At 56.4% G+C, this 21764-nt stretch overlaps 2 protein-coding genes across 6 annotated transcripts in view; one reads left to right on the top strand and one right to left on the bottom strand.

The window, feature by feature from the left end:
* On the bottom strand, positions 1 to 16290 carry ACTN3 (actinin alpha 3). 4 transcript variants are annotated; one of them, XM_025356570.1, is made up of 21 exons: positions 15742 to 16290; positions 11880 to 11994; positions 11586 to 11705; positions 9139 to 9225; positions 8641 to 8728; positions 8050 to 8128; positions 7891 to 7972; positions 7030 to 7115; positions 6372 to 6464; positions 5667 to 5897; positions 5421 to 5568; positions 4212 to 4362; positions 3549 to 3657; positions 3315 to 3455; positions 2871 to 3053; positions 2264 to 2398; positions 1988 to 2167; positions 1161 to 1307; positions 1007 to 1072; positions 376 to 534; positions 1 to 295 (listed from the first exon to the last, which is right to left on the bottom strand). In XM_025356570.1, exons 2-21 carry the CDS (start codon positions 11902 to 11904, stop codon positions 137 to 139), a joined length of 2469 nt encoding a protein of 822 aa, XP_025212355.1. In that variant the 5' UTR covers positions 11905 to 11994; positions 15742 to 16290; the 3' UTR covers positions 1 to 136. The 4 variants fall into 4 exon arrangements, with proteins under 4 accessions (XP_025212355.1, XP_025212354.1, XP_025212353.1 ...); XM_025356569.1 differs by lacking the exon at positions 15742 to 16290 and adding an exon at positions 15444 to 15687; XM_025356568.1 differs by lacking the exon at positions 15742 to 16290 and adding an exon at positions 15444 to 15687 and having other exon boundaries at positions 971 to 1072.
* The window catches only part of ZDHHC24 (zinc finger DHHC-type containing 24), a 21453-nt gene continuing 15966 nt past the window's right edge, over positions 16278 to 21764 (top strand). For both annotated transcript variants that reach the window (XM_025356580.1, XM_025356578.1), the window contains exons 1-2: positions 16278 to 16791; positions 18559 to 18836. In XM_025356580.1, coding sequence (XP_025212365.1) covers positions 16511 to 16791; positions 18559 to 18836 — 559 coding nt within the window. In that variant the 5' untranslated portion in view covers positions 16278 to 16510. The remainder of the gene's footprint in view (positions 16792 to 18558; positions 18837 to 21764) is intronic.

A 21764-nucleotide genomic window follows, 5' to 3' on the forward strand; every position in this document is an offset into this window, starting at 1 on the left:
AGAGACCCACAGAGGGATCTTTATTCAGAAGCACTTGGCTGACTGTTCTCTCAGGCCCTTGCTCTGAGGGACGGATGGGATCAGCCACAGGGTGCACCCTCTCTCCATCTTGCATAGAGAACCTCAGTGGTTGGGGTCAGAGGTCGCTCTCCCCATAGAGGGCACTGGAGAAGGCCACGTAGTCCAGGGCTCCAGCTGGGGCCCCGGATCCCTTGTAGGGCACCATACGGCGGATGCAGTACTCGGCCTGCTCGGCGGGGAGCTCGCGTCGCAGCTCCTCGGGGGTGATGTAGTTCTGGGGAGAAGAGGCGTTGAGGACCCACAGGTCCTATGCCCTGCCCCAGCCCCCCAGCCCCTCCACCACCTGGGACTCACCTTGTCTCCTGCCAGGATCTTGAAGGAGGCCACAACTTGCTCAGCCGTGTCAGTCTCGGCTGTCTCTCGGGTCATGAAGTCTATGAAGGCCTGGAAGGTCACCACCCCAGCTGCGTTGGGGTCCACCATGGTCATGATGCGAGCAAACTCCACTTCCCCCTGCAGAGATAGGGGCCAGGCACTATGCCCATGAGCACTAAAGCCAGGAGGGGTCTGGATGTCCCCTCCTGGGTACTGTCCAGCCTTGGCTAGCAGAGCCCCAGTAACAAGGGTGTTCCCTTCCTCCAGAGACCTTAGTCCTGGCTATAGGACGTCCTTTATGGTAGGCTGAAATCTGCATCCTACCTATAGCAGGAAGCAGATGTGCTCCCTGGTCCTGATTTTTTTTCCAGGGCCATACCTGTTTCTGTAGTGCTGTTTCCCTACAGGTAAAAATGTTGCAAGCTCAGACTTTGGGTCCACACAGAACTGGGTCCAAGTGAGTTTACCTCCCTGAGCCTTGCTAGCCCCTGTGTGGATGTGATGAAGATGCAGGGGATGGTGTATGTGAAGATGGGAGGCGCACAGTAGGTGATCAGCACAGAGGAGGGGGTACTTTGGGACTCCTGGGAAGGGGCTGAGGGGCACTCACCAGGTCATAGCCCATGGAGATGAGGCAAGCTCGGAAGTCGTCAGGCTCCATCATCCCATTCCTCTTCTGTAGGGGGTGTGTGGATATCAGGCTTGGTCTCCAGCCTCCACCAGCCCCCAAGTGTCTTACCCCACAGGGCCAGGCCCCTGCTGACCCGGTCAAAGTGGTTGAAGGATGCTCGGAACTCGTTGAGCTGCTCCTGGCTCAGCCCCTTGGCATCTCGGGTCAGTACCTGGTTCTCCACTTCATTGATGGTGCGGGCGATAGAGGTGAGCAGCTGCTCCCAGCCCACGCGGATGTGCTGGCAGTCCGGGACAGGCCACCGTCAGTGGGCGGCCAGTGCCTGGCCACTGGCTCTAGCTCCACATCCAGTCCACTGACCCTGGGCAAGTCCTCCCCCTCACTGGGCCTCCATCCCCATCTGGAGGCTCCACTGAGTAACCCCCAGCAGTCCTTCCTATTTTTTTTTTTTTTTTTTTGAGACGGAGTCTCGCTCTGTCACCCAGGCTGGAGTGCAGTGGCCGGATCTCAGCTCACTGCAAGCTCCGCCTCCCGGGTTCACGCCATTCTCCGGCCTCAGCCTCCCAAGTAGCTGGGACTACAGGCGCCCGCCACCTCGCCCGGCTAGTTTTTTTGTATTTAATAGAGATGGGGTTTCACCGTGTTAGCCAGGATGGTCTCGATCTCCTGACCTCGTGATCCGCCCGTCTCGGCCTCCCAAAGTGCTGGGATTACAGGCTTGAGCCACCGCGCCCGGCCAGTCCTTCCTATCTTTTGATAACCAGCTATGGCCAATCCTGGCCTGGGTTTGGACTGCTTTGTGACTCTGGAAGGGTCACTTTCCATCGCTGGGTCTTAAGGGACCTGGCCAGGCTGAACTGGGGACCCTGCTGGGACATGCATGCTCTGTCCAGCTGTGGTCTCCCTGGGCCTCCTCAGCCAGCGCTGCCTCCCTTCTCTCCTGAGAGTTTGTGATCCCACCTCCATGCTGTAGACGGTGTGCTTATTGTCGAACACCAGGCTCTCCTGCAGCAGCTGGTGGTCACCCTCTAGCCGGTCAATGTTAGTCTTGTAGTTGATAATGTTCTGCTCCTGCTGCCGTAGCCCAGCCATCTGCTCCTCCAGAGAGCCGGCTAGCCCTGCTGCCAGCCGCCCCACTTCCTGCAGGGGTTCCCAGGCAGCATGAGGGCTCCCAACTCCCTGTGGCCCAGCCCTAGCCGCACCTCCCCAGGTTGGACCCACTGTCCCAGCCCTTACCTCCACCTTCGCCTGGATCCAGGGTCCAATGGCATTGGCCTGGGCCGCAAACTGTCGCCGGAGCCTCTCATTTACCTGCTGCCGTGCCAGCTCCTCCTGCAGTGTCTGATCACGGCTAGGCACCAGCTTTCGGACCTGAGAGGAGGGCAGTTATGCCAGAGCCAGCTCTGGGGGCTGGGAAATGGCTTTAGGGGAAATGGGCTCCAGCCCCTCAAACCTCAGCCCCTGTTGCTTTGAGCCAACTTGTCTGGGATATGCAAGAAAGCTCCTGGGCAAGTCACTAACCCTTGTGGGCTTCAGTTTTGTCATCTGCATAATGGGGCTGATGGCATCATTTATAACTAATATGGGTGGATTTATAAAAGATGTCCACACACAAGGCTTAATTCTACTTCACATCAATCCTGACAGGAGAATGCTGCTGTTACGGCTCATCATATACAGATGAGCCCAAGACAGACAAGGTGATTTATTCAGTCCCACGTGGAGTCTGGCAGACCCCAGATCTGAAGATGGACTTTATTCTCCATATCTTGGGCCACCTGAAGTTTCAGGGTGGTCAGAGTATGCAGGAGTGGGTGGGAGGAAGGCTGCAGGTGGCACTGACCATATCCCACTTGGTGTTGATGTCCTGCGGGCTCAGGGTGATGTAGGGATTGGTGGAGCAGGGCCGCAGCCCATACGTCTGGCAGATCTTCTGGATCTCACCCTGGATGCCCATGATGGCGCCTCGCTCTCGGTCAGCCTCGGGCAACGTTGCCTTGAACTGATCATGCGCTGTCAGCAGGCTCTGGGGGTGACAGGCAAGAAGCGTCAACTGGTGTCCCCCACTTACCATAGGCAACAGAAAGGGCAGCAGTGTGCCCTGGGCCACCCAGCGGTCCTGAGAAGTCCTGACGCAAGAACCCCGGCCTCCTGTCTTCCAGCCCAGCACTCGGGAACTGGGGTTTTCCTCCCATCCCTTTGCCCTAGGAGCCTAAAGTTGTGGCTGGCAGAATTTGGGGCCAGCTTCCCTGTCATCCCATCCATCCCCTGCAACCCTGGCACCCACCTGGGTCTCCTCCACAGAGTGTACCAGCCACACGTCCTGCAGGTCCTCCACGGCACCATCCAGCCAGTTGTTGAAGGGTGCGGCCCGCCGGGCAAACTCCAGTTGAAGCTGGTCGATGGTCTCCAGGAGCTTCTCCATCCGCTAGGGGTGGGGGGCATAGTGGGTCAGCAGCATGCCCAGCAGACCTGGCCTCACCCACCTACCCACCCCCAGCTGCCCGGCCCCCAGCCCCACCTCTAGCGCATCCCGCCTCTTCTGGGTCAGGGTGCCCAGGTTGTCCCACTGATCGCAGATGGCCTGGCAGCGGCTGTTCACTGAGGCTGCCTCATGGTAGTCCAGCTCACTGGGAGCGAGAAGTAGGGCGAGTTGGGGCCAGTCCCAGTCCAGATGTCCTAACTGCACTTTACCCGCGCCCCGGGTGGGGGTGAAGGTGTGCGGGAGCCAGGGCAGGTGGTGGGTAAAGCTGGGTGCTTTCCAAGAGGGGGCGGTCCCCGCGCATCCCTCTGTGTAGGTGGGCGCCCGCGCGTCCTTAGCTGCAGTCCATGGAGGTGCTTGGGTGGAGGGGCGGGTTCATGGGAGGGGGTGGCCAGCCCAAAGCTGATGGGGAGGGTTTGGGGCAGTAAGCCGGGTGAAGAGAGCGGACAGGTTAGAGGGCAGGCCACGAGTGGGACAGGTCAAGCCCTAGTGGGAAGAGTGGTGGCAGCAGAACGGGGTCCGGAGATGGGGGTGGGGTTCCAGGAGGGGGCGGAGCGAACGGGACCTGGGTACCACGGCGGCGCGGTTACAGAAGAACTCGGGAGAGCCTGGGGTCTTGAGGGAAATGGGGATCAGGGCGGCGCTCGCCGCCGGGGGCAGGGCCAGGGGTGTTGGGAGCGGGCCCCGCGAGGCCCCGCCTACTTGAGCTCCTGGGCCAACGCGGCAATGTGCTCCACGCGGTCCTGGTGCGCCGCCAGGTCGCTCTCAAAGGCCTCGTGGCGCCGCAGCAACGCCCGCACCTCCTGTAGCGAAGCCGAATCGTAGTCGCGCTGGCTCAGCATCTCCTCCTTCCCTGCTCGAAGAGAGGCCGGCTCCGGTCACCCAGTGGCGGCAGGGGCAGGGGTGCGGGCCGGGCTCTGTGACCACGAAGCCTCATCTGCTAAGGTGGCGATCACACCGGCCTAGCCCCTACTAGGGGTTTGCTCTGCGGCGTCGGTGTAATAACGTAGATGAAACTCCTCTTCCGTGGTGTGATCCGTAAACTATATCAGCGTCCCCTGAGCGAGCTACGACCAAGGGGCCTTTGGTACAGTTTTGGCGTAATTGGACCTTAAAATAGCTCTCAACGATTCTGTAACCCCCATGAGCCCCTGAGCCGGCCTCCTTTGTTCATCACTAAAATCCTCGACAGAACACCGAATGGATGTCTCTATCCAGAGTAATATATTTGACTCGTGCAATATTTTAGCGTCAGGATACTTTGAGTATGACATAAGTGATGTTAGGGTGAGGAATGGACTCACCTTTGTACACCTGATACATATAAAATAAAATGCTAACTGATGAATTAATCAGAGCAGAAGACCAGAGCAGGGCTGGGGGGTGAGGGGGAAGGCTGAGTTTATAGATAAACACCCGGGTGTGCGGTGGCTCATGCCTGTAATCCCAGCACTTTGGGAGGCTGAGGTGGGTGGATCGCTTGAGCCCAGGAGTTTGAGATCAGCCTGGGCAACAAAGTGAGAACCCATCTATACAAAAAATACAAAAAGTTAGCCTGGCGTGGTGGCGCACACCTGTGGTCCCAGCTCCTTGGGAGGCTGAAGCAGGAGGATCACTTGATCCCAGGAGGCAGAGATTGTAGTGAGCCGAGATTTTACTAGCCTGGGGAATACAGCAAGACTCTGTCTCAAAAAAACAAAACAAACTTTGGCCCACAGAGGGGCAGTGGCCCAAAGAGAGGCCCAGGTTGCACCACAGCAAGTCAGGGTGGGATTAGAAATCCAGTCTCCGGCTTCCCTGCAGAGCACCTACCCTTGTCCCAAGCATTTTGCCAAGAACCTCCCCTCCCGCCCCTGCACACCAATCTCCACCCCAGGAGACAGTCCAGCCCCGTGAGGTAGGTGTACCTACCCCGGGTCCAGGCTTCGTGCAGGGAGGCCTTCTGCCGGAACTTCTCGGCCAGGTGCTGGAGTCGCTGCAGGCGTCGGATCTCCGAGAGCAGCCAGTCTTCATAGCCCTTTTCCACCTGCTCCAGCCCCCGCCAGGCATTGGCGATGTCCTGTGGAGCAGGCAGGGGTGCCCTCCATCACTGTTTGCCCATTGTACAGATGGGGATACGGACCCCAAGTTCACCCAGGGAATGTGTGTAGAGCTCACCGAGACCAGCTTGCCCTCGGAGGGCATGAAGGCAGGCCGGTGGCTGAGCCGCAACTTGGTCTGCAGTGTGTTGAAGTTGATCTCCAGCTGGCACTTTTCTTGAACGCGGGGCGGCTTGTGCAGACGCCGATAGTCCCGAAAGTCCTCTAGCTTGCGCTGCATGGCACTCATGCTGGGCTCGCCCACACGGTTCTCCAGCCATGGGACGGTGCGGCGGATCCACTCCAGCAGCTGACGGGGCCAGGCAGGGGCAAAGCAGAGACCTCTGAGCTGACCTGCCCGGCTCACCCACCCCTCTCCACCCACACCCAGGCTGTGGCCAGAGGGTAGGTGGGGGTGACTTTGACAAATATGAAGGCAGAATGGGGTAGTCCTCATGAGTCAGAGAAGGAGTCGGATGGCTGATTTCTGAGTCCAGGGGCTAGTATAGGTTGGCACAGAGCAAAGGACCATGTGACTACCTAAATATGAGTGAATGGATCAATGCAGGAGTAAATGGATGAATGATGAGTCAATCAATGACTGGCCAGGAGCTTGGGTTGGCAGAAGGGCAAGTGCTGGGTGGAGATGGACAGGAGGAGGCTTGGAGGAAGCCAGGGCTACTCTGAGCAGAGGGAGGCTCTGCAGGCCCACGCTTGGGGTTAGCAGGGTTGGGAGAGTCAGTAGGGCCGGGATGGGCAGAGCACAGTGGGAGCCCAGCCTCACCTCACTGGCAAGCTTCTCATACTCCTCCATCAGCTTCTCGTTTTCCTGGTTCACCGCCAGCACCTTGCAGATCCTGTTGGCAGCTGTCTCTGCCTATGGGGGTAGTTGGTAGAGGGCTGGCATTAAAGCAAGCTGCCTCTGTAAAGCCTTTAAAAAACAGAGCCCCCAGCTGGGCGTGGTGGCCCATGCCTGTAATCCCAACACTTTGGGAGGCTGAGGTGGGTAAGTTACTTGAGTCCAGGAGTTTGAGACCAGCCTAGGCAACATAATGAAACACCATCTCTACAAAAAATACAAAAATTAGCCAGGTGTGGTAGCATGTGCCTGTAGTCCCAGCTACTGGGGAGGCTGAGGCAGGAGGCTGAGGTCAAGGCAGCAACGAGCTGTGATCATGCCACTTCACTCCAGCCTGGGTGACAGAGTGAGACCCTGTCTCAAAAAACAAACAAAAAATAGGGAAAGGGATGGGGGGAGCACGGCTCCTAGGTAGGCAGGGAGTTTCCAAACCAGGGTCCTCTGGTCTTGCTGAGGACTGAGTGTGTGCAGCTGGGACAGTGGCACTCCCACCTGTGTGGTCTGGCGCCTCCAATGTTGGGCTGCAGCCAAGGTTGGGCCCTTGGGTCCGCAAGCCCAGGCAGTAGCAGTTGGGCCACCTTACCTGCTCAGCCCCGGCAAAGGCATGGTAGAAGCAGGACACATAGGTCATGATGGCCTTCTCATCCGGCTTTGGGGTGTTCACAATGTCTAGGGCAGGACAGCACGGTGTCTACTGGCCAAAGCCAGGGGTCCCTCCCTAGGGAGAGAACTCCCTCTGGGTGGGAGGGCTGGAAGTATCTAGTCATGGCCACCAGCAGCCAGTCACCCAAGCCCAGTGTCTTCTCTTCCTTGAAGCCCTCTCTCCTTACCCCAGGGCTCAGCAACTTCCCCACCTCCCCACCTTGGGGTGAGCAAAGTGTGAGGGAGTGGGTGGGTGAGTGTGATTGACCAGCCACCGTGGGCCTCGTGAGGGACTGGTCCACGCTGCCTCGTGCCTTGAACTATCCTATACCTCCCTCTGTCTGTCTGTCTTTCCCCAAGTCCACAGCTCCTCAGGGCAAGAAAAAGTTCTCCAGCAGTGCCCACACAGCCCAGGCATCACGCAAAGTAGATGCTCAGAAAGTGTTTGCTGCTTCAGTTGACTGTTGCCTTGCCTAAGCATGGGGAACACAGGGAGGACATGCCCCAGGGGAGCTGCCATTCTTGGGGGACCAATGTTATCCCAGGTAACCCAGGTAACTGGGATGTGAGGCAGAAGGTAGGGCCATTACATAGCGGAGAGGCGGGAGAGGCTGGTCCTCTTCAGGGGATGGGGCAGGGGACAAGATAGAGGACTGCTGGAGAAGGGGGACTGTGACCAGGGAGTGGGGTGGGGGCAGTCGGAGCATCCCAGGAGGAGGAAAGGGCCATGCAAAGGTGTGGAGGGTGCACCAGGCCCAGTGGTGAGAATGTGGGGTCCTCCCCTGGGCTAGCTCACTCGTACCTTCTGCATCCAACATCTTGGGGATGTCCAGGTACTTCTCTGCCACCTCGAAGGCAGTGTTCAGGTTGCCGATGGGGTCATCCTAGATGGGTGTGAGGGAGGAGGGTGAAAGGTCAGCTGCAGGCAGAGGCCGTGGGTGGGGGTGGTAGGGGTCTCTACCTTTCGCAGTTTGGCGTAGTCGATGAGGTCGGGGCGGTGTCGGTGGATGAGGGCACAGAGGGCCAGGCCATCCTTCCAGCTGAACAGAGAGAAGAGGGGGGTCAGGCCTGGGTTCAAGCTGGGGCCCCATTCTCCCCTCGGCCCAGGAGCACCCCCCAGAAGGATAGCCTCATCTGTAAAATGGAGTAAAGCACAAACCCCTTAGCTTGGCGTTTGAGGCCCTTCATGACCGTATCTGGACCATCTCCTGCTGGCTCATCATGATTCTGTCACACACCCATGTTTAGGCCCAACCAGTTTCTAGATGTTTTTGGCCTCCAGCTTCCCTCTGGCTGGAATGGCCTTCCAGGGAAGTCTCAAACACTCCCTCCTCCAGGAGTTACTGGAACCTTCCTGGATTCAATTCCATTCCACTCAGCAGTTACTGAGCCCTCTTTTCAGACACTGTTCCAGGAACTGTGCTGTGACCTTTTCCTCCCCTGTGGCTTGTGACAGGGACCAGCTCAGTGCCCTTCACTGACCAGGGAGGGCTCCTCTGTATGCCCAGTGCCCCACAGAGGCCCAGACACATTTGGTAACCAGCTGACAGACCTGGTGTGGAAATTCTGCACGTTGACGTTGCGGTACGGTGCTGTCTTCCTCTGGCACCACAGAAGCAAGCCTTCCTTGGCCGAGGTTTCTGGGTGGGGAGGAGGTGGGAGAATTCATTGCGAAGGGGTCCAGGTCAGCCCTCTCACCCTACCTTTTTTTTTTTTTTCCTCCTGGAGACAGGGTCTTGCTATGTCATCCAACTGGAGTGCAGTGACACGATCATGGCTCACCACAGCCTCAACCTCCCAGGCTCAAGCGATCCTCCTACCTCAGCCTCCCTAGTATCTGGGACTATAGGCACATGCCACCATGGCCAGCTTTTTTTTTTTTTTTTTTTTTTGTATTTTTTGTAGAGATGGGGTTTCACCATGTTGTCCAGGCTGGTCTTGAACTCCTGGGCGATCCTTCAAGTGGTCTGCCTGCCTCGACCTCCCAAAGTGTGGGGATTACAGGCCCCAGCCACTGCACCTGGCCCCAACCTCCTTTCCCATTGCTCACCTTCCACAGAGATGTCCTGGATGGCGAAGCGAAGGATGATGGTCCAGATCATGCCCAGGGTCATCTTCAGGTTCCCGTCGACGATCTCTGCAGGGTAGGGGTCAGGGGACAGATTTGCCTGACACTCAAGGTCTGTGCTATCTGGCCTCCGCTCACCTTCCCCTCTGATCAGTCCTCTAGCCCTTGTCTCTCTTTTCAGGGCTGGTACCTAGTAGGTGGGCACCTTGCAGGTACTCAGTAAGCATCTCTTTTTCTTTTCTTTTCTTTATTATTATTTTCTGAGATGGAGTCTCCCTCTTTGCCTCAACTGGAGTGCAGTGGTGCAATCTCGGCTCACTGCAACCTCCGCCTCCTGGGTTCAAGCGATTCTCCTTCCTTGGCCTCCCTAGTAGCTGGGACTACAGGTGTGCACCACCAAACCTGCTTAATTTTTTGTATTTTTAGTAGAGATGGGGTTTTGCCACGTCGGCTTGACTGGTCTCGAACTCCTGACCTCAAATGATCTGCCCACCTCAGCCTCCCAAAGTGCTGGGATTACAGGCGTGAACCACTGCACCCAGCTGCATCTATTTTTTGGGGGGTGACAGAGTCTTGCTCTGTCACCCAGGCTGGAGTGCAGTGGTGTGATCTCAGCTTACTGCAAGCTCTGCCTCCCTGGTTTAAGCAATTCTTCTGCCTCAGCCTCCTGAGTAGCTGGGACTACAGGTGCATGCCACCAGGCTCAGCTAATTTTTGTATTTTTAGTAGAGATGGGTTTCACTGTATTGGCCAGGCTGATCTCGAACTCCTGACCTTGTGATCTGCTTGCATTGGCCTCCCAAAGTACTGGGGTTACAGGTGTAAGCCATCACCCCCAGCCCACATCTATTTTTTTGTTTAGTTGGTTGGTTTGGGGAATTTTTTGAGATGGAGTTTTCTCTGTGTGTGTGTGACAGAGTCTCTCTTGTCACCCAGGCTGGAGTGCAGTGGCACAATCTTGGCTAACTGCAACCTCCACCTCCCAGGTTCAAGGGATTCTCCTGCCTCAGCCTCCCGAATAGCTGGGATTACAGGTGTGCCCCACCATGCCCAGCAATTTTTTTTTTTTTTTTTTTGAGACGGAGTCTTGCTCTGTTGCCCAGGCTGGAGTGCAGTGGCGTGATCTCAGCTCACTGCAAGCTCTGCCTCCCAGGTTCACGCCATTCTCCTGCCTCAGTCTCCCGAGTAGCTGGGATTACAGGCGCTGCCACCATGGCCAGTTAATTATTTGTATTTTTAGAGGAGAGAGGGTTTCACTATGTTATCCTGGATGGTCTCAAACTCCTGACCTCGTGGTCCGCCCGCCTTGGCCTCCCAAAGTGCTGGGATTACAGGCATGAGCCACCGCGCCTGGCCCATGCCCAGCAAATTTTTGTGTTTTTAGTACAGACAGGCTTTCACCATAGTGGCCAGGATGGTCTCGAACTCCTGACGTCAGGGTGATCCACTTGCCTTGGCCTCCCAAAGTGCTGAGATTACAGGCGTGAACCACTGTGCCTGGCCAAGATGGAGTTCTGCTACGTTGCCTAGGCTGATCTCCAACTTCTGGGCTCAAACAATCCTCCCACCTCAGTCTCCCAAGTAACTGAGACTACAGGCACGTGCTACCATGCCTTGCTTGTTATTTAGAAATTATTTCACTGAACTCTTACTAGGGTTCAGGGGCTGCGCTGGCAGTTTGGCATTTTTTTTTTTTTTTAGACGGAGTCTAGCTCTGTTGCCAGGCTGGAGTGCAGTGGCAGGATCTCGACTCACTGCAACCTCTGCCTACCGGGTTCAAGCGATTCTCCTGCCTTAGCCTCCTGAGTAGCTGGGATTACAGTCACGTGCTGCCACACCCAGCTAATTTTTGTATTTTGAGTAGAGACGGGGTTTCACCATGTAGGCCAGGATGGTCTCGATCTCCTGACCTTGTGAGCCCCACACCTTTACCTCCCAAAGTGCTGGGATTAAGGTGTGAGCCACCACGCCTGGCTGGCTCTTTTTTTTTTTTTTTTTTTTCCAGATGGAGTCTCTTGCTCTGTTACCCAGGCTGGGGTGCAGTGGCGCGATCTCGGCTCACTGCAACCTCCGCCTCCCAGGTTCATTCGATTCTTGTGCCTCAGTCTCCCAAGTAGCTGCGATTACAGGTGTGAGCCACCACCAGTTGATTTTTGTATTTTTAGTAGGGATGGGGTTTTGCCATGTTGGCCAGGCTGGTTTCAAACTCTTAGCCTCAAGTGGTCCACCCACCTCAGCCTCCCAAAATGCCGAGATTGCAGGCGGAAGCCACTGTGCCTGGTTGGTACATTGGCTCTTTACAGGCTCTCTTGTGAGGCAGGGATTATTCCCATTGATGAGATGAGGAAACTGAGGCCCACAGAGGTGATTTGCTGACGTCAAGAGAGGCCCCCGCGCCCTGCCCAGGACCCTTCCTGCCACCTCCTCACCTTCAGCACCAATGGACACCAGCTTAACCCCCTTGCTGGCAATGAAGTCCAGGGCCTTGTTAACGTTGGCGATTTTGTGGAAGCGCATCTTGCCTTTATCTGGCCTGGGCAGCCTCTCTCCTGGGTATAAGAGGAGAGGCCAAGGGCCAAAGGTCATGAGAGGCAGCAGAAGCCATTGTCCGCAAACTCTCCCCTCTCCACCAAGTCCCGTCCAACACTCTGCCACCCTATTCCCCCTGCTGTCCAGATGTTCCTGGGTCCTGGGGCTCAGGTGCACTGATTTGATATCCTCACCTGAAATGACCTCCAGGAGCAGCATGAGTTTGAGGCCATTGCGGAAATCGTCCTCGATGTTCTCAATCTGGGTGCCCGCTTTGCGCAGGTGTGAGTTGCACCAGGCAGTGAAGGTCTGGGGGCAGAGGACAGCACTCAGACCCTACGATCGGCTCTGGGGGATGTGGGGCACAGTCCTGTCTCCTCAGTCAGGGTAGGTCTCAGAGCCTTGTATTTCTGGATTCAAATCGCAGCTCAGCTCAGCCACTGACTTGCTGTGCATCCTGGGCCAGTCCCTTTCCCTCTCTGAGCTTTAGTTTTCCTGAGAGGGGAGAAATGGGGTCTGGGACCCATGCAGGTCCCAGTTCAGACTTGGGGCACCCGGCCACCAGCACTCTAGCCTTGGGGGTCTTGAACACGGGAGGACCCTTAGAAAATGTTAACCCATTCAAAGTGTGGGGCCCTCTGAGGTTTTGAACTACAGGAGCCAGTGCAGGGTGATATTGCCTTTCTGAAATCTGAAAACTCCCGGACTGAAGCACATCTGGCCCTCAGGGTTTTGCCTAAGGGACTGTCTCTGTGTTTCTATTTTTATCAGTTCTGACCTTCTAGGGTTGTTGTAAATTGGCCTCTGAGTAGACCCTAAGTGTGCAAGGACTCTGTGGGCTATTGGAGCATCAGCTGGCACTCAGGCCCAGCCTGATCTCATTTTGTTTTTTTAGAGAGAGACAGGGTCTTACTATGTTGCTCAGGTTTGTCTCAAGCTCCTGGGCTCAAGTGATCCTCCTGCCTTGGCTTCCCAAAGTGTTGGGATTACAGGCATGAGCCACCACATCTGGTCTGATCTCATTTCTGGGGATGACTGCCCACCCCTTCCCCAAGAGTCAGCCTCAGCCTCAGCCTCCATCTGAGATAGGAGGGATGGTACAGGGCTGTGTGTCTGTTGGCGATAGGGGTGACATCACACTTGGTACACAAGTTTCTGCCAACCTACCACCCTTCAGGTCCTGAATTCTGCCTTTCCATAGACTCCCTGGTAGAGTCAGGGTGGGCTCCAAGTCCAACTGAGCCACTCATGCTCTGTGATCCAGGGTCAGCCCCTTTCCCTCTTTAGGGCTTGGTCTCCCCATTTGTGTAATTAAAGGATCAAAATCTATGATATCTTAGGTCTTTCTTCTTCCAACCTGGCAGGATTCTTGGATTCAGAGCATCCCCATACCACAAAGACTCTTAATGAGAGTCTTTCCTGCCCTAAGGAAGCTCATAGCCCATCCAAGAGTCACGTTGGTCTGAGAAGCGCTGTAAGAGGTTGCCAAGGAGTTTATGGGAGGGAAGTTGGATCAGGGCGGGGGCCTCTTGGGGAAGGCAAGTATTTGATCAGAGTTGTGATGGGCAGGAATCATTCAGGAAGGGAAGGGCAGGCAAGGGCATTTCAGGCAGGGGCAATCATGCGGGCAAGTGCTCACTGGCTGTGAGAAACAGTTGCTACATTTGTCGGACTACAAGGATCTGGGCACTGCTGGAATGGAGCTGGGGTTGTTGGGGTATAAGTGGTGAGAGGCGGGCCGGAGGGGCAGCAGGGGCCAGGTCATGCGCGATCCTGGGTGCTAAGCTGGGGAGTTAAAATTTGATCCAGAGGGCAACAGGGAATCAGGGAAGCCTCAGGCAGGAGGGAGGTGGGCAGAACTGTCCATGCTGGTTGCAGAGTGGAGATGAATGGCTTGGCACGGCAAAAGGGAGAAATGAGGAGGCAGCCACTGGGACCAGGGCAAGAGAGAAAGGGTGTCAGTGAGGGGGACAAGGCAGGATCGGGTGGATGAGACAGAAATGTTGGAATGTAAGCTCCCATGGCAGGGGCTTTATTTTGTCTGCTGCCAAATCCCAGTACTTAAAACAGTGCTGGCACATAGTAAGACATCATGTGGGCCAAGGCAGTGTGCTGCTCCAAGACTGTATGAAGGAAGCCCTTGGATAGAGGAGTCACTGGGGAGGAAGGGAGCACAGAGGAACAGGGAGGCGTCAGGGCTAAAGCTGAGCACGAGGATGTTTATTACCACCTTGCAATAAACAACGCTGGACTAGAAAGAAATGAGCCAAATGTCCAACTACAAGAGATGCTGATTGATATTCAGAGCCTGTATGCTGTGTAGCCATTGAATGAATGGATGAGATGGTGACTGCAAGTTGGGATGAACAGATGTTCCTGATAATTTGTTAGGTGACAAAGACAAGTTACAGACTGGCATGTGTCATATGAGGGGCATGCGGACCTGGATCTGGGAGAGGCCCGGGTGGGTGGGGGTAGGGATAGAAGATGTTGCAGAATAGGTGGCAGCTGGAGCCAAGGACAGGGATGACATCACTGGGAAACTGCCGAACCTGGGACTGCAGCTGTGCTTGGAGACAGGTGCAGGGGGAGCCTAAGTGGAAGCCTGTCACCCAGGGCACCCCAGCCGACTCAGCGGAGCCTCTTGGCCCTTGGGGTCATCTCCTGTCATCTAACCCAGTGGAAGTGCTCTGATTCTAAATTCTAGGATTCTCAGATACTGCAAATTCCACCAAGTACCTGAGTACCCTGCCCTTTCCTGGAGTCATACAGTGTTGGCACACACTGAGCAGGGTCCAATGGCCTTATGGTGCCCTCCTGGTTACCGGCCTGCCACTCCCCAAAGTTTTCTCCCTCTGGCCCGGATCATTTTCTCTTTGGGAACCCAAGTGTCCTGCCCCCTCTACTTGGGAAAGTCTGGGAGTGAAAATAACTCAGGGAGGGAGGGGCCCTGAGTGCCTGATGGGCTGGGCCTGGGCAGCAGCTGCCCCTGTGCCCGTCTCCAGCGCCCCCGAGGTGCTGCCTCAGCACTACGTGTCCATCTGGCTGGAGAGTCAGGTTACTGCGTAAGGGGACCCAGGTCTTCCCTCCTCCTCGACCTATGGCCTTTTCAGCAGACTCAGGGCCCCATGCCTGGGGTATCTTGGGAAAGAATGGGGGTGGGGAAAGGGGTAAAGATCCTTAGGTTGCGGAGGTCCTGATGTCTGACAGTCTGTGATTTGGGGCCTGTCTGTGCTCCTTTTGGGGCTTCAGTTTCTTCAGTTGTTAAATGAGATACAGCGACTATGGACCCCACCCTGGAGACGAGGTGGGGTGGGGTCTGAGAGGACCCTTCTCACCACCCCCACACTCCCAAGTCCACTAGTTGCCTGGCTGCAAGCCCTTAAGGTGGGGTCTGGGAATATTTAACTAGAGAGTGGTGGGAGAAAGATTCTTCTTTCTGAACCCCCTGACTTGGATCTCCTGGGCTTTGCCCAGCCTGTTTTCACCAGCAGAAGTGGGGCAGTGGGTCCAGGGGACTGAACCCTGGTGGGGTGGGGACCCCAGAAACTCTCTTGTCATTTTAAACCCCTCTTGAGGGCTCCCAGCCCTCTCCTCCAGCCCTGGGGACAGCAGGCAGCTGATGGGCAGAGCCTGGGCTGGGGATTAGCACTCTAGGTTAAAGACAAGCTCTGCCCCTGCCCTGCTGAGATGCCCAGGATAAACCGCCCGGCCTCTCAGGCCTCGGTTTTGCTGTCAGGAAATGGGCGAGCACTCACTTTCCGCTGCTGCTTCTCCCAGGCCGGGTCCAGCAGCAGGTCGCGGTCCCAGTCCTCCTCCTGTTCCATGTACTCGCCGCCCCCGCCGCTGCCCGCGAAGGGCCCCTCCCTGGCCCCCAGACCCTCGGGCTGCATAACCATCATCATCTCGCTCGGGCTCCTGGCTTCGCTCCGCTCGGCGCGCTCTCGGACACCCGGGCCCGGTTAAGTAGGGCCCAGCCCAGCCCCAGATCGAATTCGCACTAAATATGGGGGAGGAGGGAGGGGCCGGATGGGGGTGAAGGAGCTGGGGTTAGACCTGGCAAGGGGTTGTCCTGGAGCCGGAGACTGCGGAACTCGGGGAAGCCGGGGTGGATCTCGCGGCGGAGATCCTGGGTTTGCATTCCCGCTCCGCTACTGGGGCGCTGTGTGACCTTGGGAAATCCACGGGACCTCTCTGAGTCTGTTTCCTCCTCTCCACAATAGAAAGGCCGATAATAATAGTCACCGCGGGCCGCCCTAGAGGCTGCCCTCGAGCTCCTCGTGAGCCTCTTCCAGCACCCGGAGCCCTATCCCCATTTCACAGTCAGGAACACAGAGGCGCCGAGCTGTTCTGCATGTTTTCTGGGGTGATGAAGGGAGACACCCGGGCATGGGGAACGGCTCTGGGCCAGCTGGATGGGCTGCGGCAGGGCTATTAATATCGGGGCGGCTAGGGGGAGTAGGGGAGAATGTGCTGAGCCGGGAAACCCCGACACTAGCCCGGCTGCAACTCAATCCCCAGGGCACTCCTGGCCCCGCCGCCAGAGGGCGGGGCTCCGGCGGGAGGGGAGGGGCCTCCAGGGTGGGCGGGTCAATCGCGCTGCGAAGTCATCCGGGCTCCAGCGCTGCGCGATTCCAAGCGCCCCACGGCTGGTCCGTCGGTCCAATCAACTCGCCGCGTCGGCCGGCCGTTCCCTTAGGGTCTGAGCCCTCGCCTCACCCCTTCCGAGCTTCTATTGGCCGTGGCAGACGTCCATCTGCCGCTATCTCCGCCCCAATACGGAAGCGGCCTAGTCCTCCGGCTCCGACAGCTGGGTGTCCAGGCCATGGGGCAGCCCTGGGCGGCTGGGAGCGCGGACTGGGCGCCCGCGCGGCTGCCTCTCGTGCTCACCGCGCTGTGGGCCGCGGCCGTGGGCCTGGAGCTGGCTTACGTGCTGGTGCTCGGTCCCGGGCCGCCCCCGCTGGGACCCCTGGCCCGGGCCTTGCAGCTGGCGTTGGCTGCCTTCCAGCTGCTCAACCTTCTGGGCAACGTGGGGCTCTTCCTGCGCTCGGATCCCAGCATCCGGGGCGTGATGCTGGCCGGCCGCGGTCTGGGCCAGGGCTGGGCGTGAGTGGGATGCGGGATCCGGGGGGGAGAAGTGGGCGCCTTGGACAGTGGGGAGGGGCCCCAAGACCTGAGATGGTAGAAGCGGGTTACATTAGGATTCAGGTTGTTAGAGCCAGAAATTTTTTAGAACCTGGGATGGAAGAGCTATAATTGAGTGTTATTCACTCACAAATACTTATCGGGCACCTACTAGGTGCAAGGTATTGTTACAGGGACGAAGGGTACAATAGAACAGATTCCTGATACGGAGCTAATTTGAGGGGGGCAGATGAGAAACTAGAGGAACAGTAAGTAAGCAAATCATATAGAAGCTAGAAGGTGATAGTAGTTTGGAAACAAGAAGTAGAGCAGGGTAAAGGGGTTGCAAGTTTCAGTATTGAATAGGTGGTTAGGCCGGCCGCGTTGGCTCATGCCTGTAATCCCAGCACTTTGGGAGGCCGAGGCCGGCGGATCACTTAAGGTCAGAAGTTTACCAGCCTAGCCAACGTGGTGAAACCCTGTCTCTACTAAAAATACAAAAAAATTAGCCGAGCGTGGTGACGCATGCCTGTAATCCCAGCTACTTGGGAGGCTGAGGTAAGAGAATTGTTTGAACCTGGGAGGCAGAGGTTGCAGTGAGCTGAGATCCAGCCACTGCACTCCAGCCTGAGCGACAGAGCAAGACTCCGTCTCAAATAAATAAATACATAAATACATAAATAAATAGGTGGTAAATTCTCATCACAAAAATATAAGTGTTTGAGGTAATGGCTATCCTAATTAGCTTGATTTATTCCAAGTTGTACTGATACATGATGACATCACTTGGTATCCCATAAGTATATACAACTGGAATTTGTCAATTTATAATTAGAAAATAAAAATTACACCAAGTAAGGCTCTACACACAAATTTTATGCCAGGCACAGGCTTTCGCCTGTAGTCCCAGCTACCCGAGAAGCTGAGGCTGTAGTGTGCTATGATCACACCTGTGAACAGCCACTACACTCCAGCCTTGGTAATGTAGCAAGACTCTGTCTCTAAAATTTTTTTAAAATTAATTTTAAAAATAATATAAATAAATACATGGTCAAGATAGACCTCATAGAGAAGGAGGCATCTGAGCAAAAAACTTGGAGGGGGTGGCGGGGGTTAGCCATGTGGGAATCTGAGGGAAGGGTGTTCCAGGCAGAGGGAACTAGTGGTGCAAAGGCTCTGAATCAGTTGTGTGCCTAGCATGTATGTTCCCAGAACAGCAAGGCCAGTGTGGCTGTGGTGGAGTAAGAGAGGGGAAGAGATGTCACAGATGGAAGGATGTTGTAGGACACTGAAGGCTTTGCTTTTTACTAGAAATAAATTGGAGAACCACAGGAGGGTTTTAAGCAGAGGAGGGTCAGTTTGGTTGCTGGGGTGAGACTGTACGAGGAGGGGCAAAGATGGAATCAGAGACCAGTTGAGAGGCTATTGCAGTAATCCAGAGAGTTCCTGGTGACCTGGACAACGGAGTGACCGTGGAGGAAGGGAGAGATTTGCTGCTAGATGTCAGTGGCTTGAGAGAGGTCTCAGGACTGGGGACGTTAGGGCTGGAAGAGACCTCAGACTTGTAGTGCTAGAACTAGAAGGGCCGGGGACATCTTGTTTATCCTGCATTTACTTGTAAAGAAATTGAGGCTTAGCCAGGGTGAATGGCTGTTGCTGCTTCCTCAGGATGGGCTCTAGGGCTGCCCCGTGCACAGTATGGGGCACCTGAGCTGCTGGGGGAACTGACCCTGTGGTTCCTTCCTGCAGTTACTGCTACCAGTGCCAAAGCCAGGTGCCGCCACGCAGCGGACACTGCTCTGCCTGCCGCGTCTGCATCCTGCGTCGGGACCACCACTGCCGACTGCTGGGCCGCTGCGTGGGCTTCGGCAACTACCGGCCGTTCCTGTGCCTGCTGCTTCATGCCGCCGGCGTCCTGCTCCACATCTCCGTGCTGCTGGGACCTGCACTATCGGCCCTGCTGCGAGCCCACACGCCCCTCCACATGGCTGCCCTCCTCCTGCTTCCCTGGCTCATGCTGCTCACAGGTGGGGAGCCTGGGAGGCCTCTGCACAGAGGCAGGGGTCCTGGTATTGGGCTGGGGAGTACAGCCCATTCTGGTGGGAGACGGGCTTTCTGGCCTGGGGGACCCAGCCCCAGTGTCAGTGATGGCCAGAAAGGGCAGCTTGGTATTCACCCGGGGGGTGGGGCGCAGTACGGAAACTGGTGCGTTGAGGCAAGTGCAGTGGTCTGGCCAGGGAATCGGGAGATTCCGGGAGTTGCTGAGAAAGGAGAAAGACTCATGGGAGTCCCTGCGTGGCGGGATGTGGAAGCGCATTCTAGGGGCATTTCTAAATGAGAGAAGCAGTAGGAACAAAGGCTTGGAGGGTGGGCAGGGGATTGTGAGAATTAAGGCCAGATTGGTAGGGAGGCCTGGCGGGCGGGGTCCTGAGAACTGGTGTGAGGAGATGGCTCTTACTTGACTGGATAGTGGGAAGCCAGTGAAAGTGACAGGCAGGGGAAGGCCCAGTTATGGGAAGCTGGGGAGGGCAGACTTGGATCAGCAGGCTGCCTGAGATACCATGTTCTGGACGACACGTATGTCCTCTTCCCCCAACACATCTACAGGTAGAAGCCTTGCTGGTCCTTTTTACTCTTTGTTCTCTACCCCCAGAATGCTTTGGCCTTTCTCGCCCCCATTCCTCCCTCCTGACCTTTTCATGGTTCCCTCTATCACTCTGATCTACAGTGAGGAACCTCTCTGGCTACTCCGAGTAGTCACTGTGCCTCCTTATCCTATCCAAGCCCAGCTTTGTGCATGGACCCCACCTGCAGCCCAGGGGAGGCCTCTGGCAGTGGCCCACTGGGGTTATCAGAGTCTTCATCTGCCCACACCAGCTTCCCAACAGGTCCTCCTCTGCCCTCCTCAATAATCCCTCCCTCCATGAGTCCCAGCCCTCCAGCCGCACTGCCCTACCTCCTTGTGGTCAACACTCACTCCCCTCAGTCACAGAAGACTCTGGCTCCAGTCACAGACTCTCTCTCAGCCCTGGGCCCTGTGGAAATCAAGGGTGTCTGGAAGTTTGCATGAACAGCCCCCTCAATGCCTGGATGGCTTAGCTCTTGGCCTCCTCCTTCATTTTTCTTTCCTTCGTCTCCTCCCATGTCCACACCCCAGTCCTGGTAAGAATCCAAAAATGAGTCACCCCTGAAACCACCCATCTCCCTCTTTCTGCTCCCCACCTCCTCTCCATCTTTTACTCCTCCAGGCCCTGGCACCTGCTCCATGAGCCCGCAGGCTCGTGGCCCTCACTGCCCGTCTGTGCCTCTCCACCTTCGCCACCGACGTCCAGCTCAGAGCACCATTCTCCTGCCAGCATCGCAAACTTCCTCCCTCATCTTCCTTCCATAGTGCCTTCCTGGCTTCTCTGTGTCTGCCTCTGGCTGCTGAGAGCCAAAGGCACTGGCAGTCTGTGGCATGTTGGTGCCATGCCATGTTCACAGCTGCTGACCTCAGCAGGACCTCGGCTATGCCTGGCCTTGCTGTTTGCTCGTAAGCTTGCTCCCTGCAGCGACAGCAGCTCAAACCTTCCCTGCTCTCCCACCCTCCTAACTCCGGCACTGAGAAAGTGAGACATCAGCTGGCGCATCCCAAATTGTGTTGTCCTCAAATCCCCGAGCCCGGCTGACTGTTCCCAGCTTCTTGTGTTTGGTGCCTACCTCCCTGCTTGGAGGCCTCAGGCTGTGGCGTCTGCCTCTCCTGCAGGCCAGGCCCCCTCTGCCCTCCCGGTTAGCCACCTTGGACAAACCCTCCCTTGCCCTCATATCCTCCTCCAGCACTTGCCCTGCTCTAAGCTTCCTGAGGGACTTGCCCAGGCTCATGGCTGCTCATTCCCTGCCTGCTCCAGCCTGGCTTCTGCCACCACCACTCACCCAGGGATCCGTCTCCACACACTCCAGGACCCACTTGAGTTCTTGCTTTATGAGACCCTTTAGAGTCATGACGCTGCCAGCCCCCAGCCCCCGAGAAGTGTTCTCCGCCTGGCATTACTGATGGCTGGGACCTTGATGCGTTCGCCTTCCTTTCTGGTTGCCTTTTCTCATCTTTTATCTGATTCCTAAGAACCGATTTCCCCGTGCTCCTGTCTAGGCGCTGTTCCACCCTCACTGCGCACACTTTGGCAGGTCTAGCTGCGCCCACAGTCTCAGGGCTGCCTTGCACCCTCTACTCGCAGAACTGCTTGTCCAGCCTGGGCTTCTCCCTGTGCTTGCACACCTGCAGACCGTCCACCTGCTTGTCTCACAGGTGCCTCTGGCCTGCCTCAGGACTTTCATACAGAATGGTTTTTGTTTTTGTTTGAAATGGAGTTTCGCTCTTGTTGCCTGGAGTGGAATGGTGCAATCTCGGCTCACCGCAACCTCCGCCTTCCAGCTTCAAGTGATTCTTCTGCCTTGGCCTCCCAAGTAGCTGGGATTACAGGTGCACACCACCATGCCAGGCTAATTTTGTATTTTTGGTAGAGATGGGGTTTCTTTTTTTTTTTTTTTTTTTTTTTTTTGAGACGGAGTCTCGCTCTGCCGCCCAGGCTGGAGTGCAGTGGCCGGATCTCAGCTCACTGCAAGCTCCGCCTCCCGGGTTTACGCCATTCTCCTGCCTCAGCCTCCCAAGTAGCTGGGACTACAGGCGCCCGCCACCTCGCCCGGCTAGTTTTTTTTTTGTATTTTAGTAGAGACGGGGTTTCACTGTGTCAGCCAGGATGGTCTCGATCTCCTGACCTCGTGATCCGCCCGTCTCGGCCTCCCAAAGTGCTGGGATTACAGGCGTGAGCCACCGCGCCCGGCCAGAGATGGGGTTTCACCATGTCGGCCAGGCTGGTCTCGAACTCCTGACCTCAGGTGATCTGCCCGCCTCAGCCTCCCAAAGTGTTGGGATTACAGGCGTGAGCCACCGTGGCCAGCCCAAACAATGTTTTATC

Source organism: Theropithecus gelada, chromosome 14, assembly GCF_003255815.1.
Source record: "Theropithecus gelada isolate Dixy chromosome 14, Tgel_1.0, whole genome shotgun sequence".
Lineage (NCBI taxonomy): Eukaryota > Metazoa > Chordata > Mammalia > Primates > Cercopithecidae > Theropithecus > Theropithecus gelada.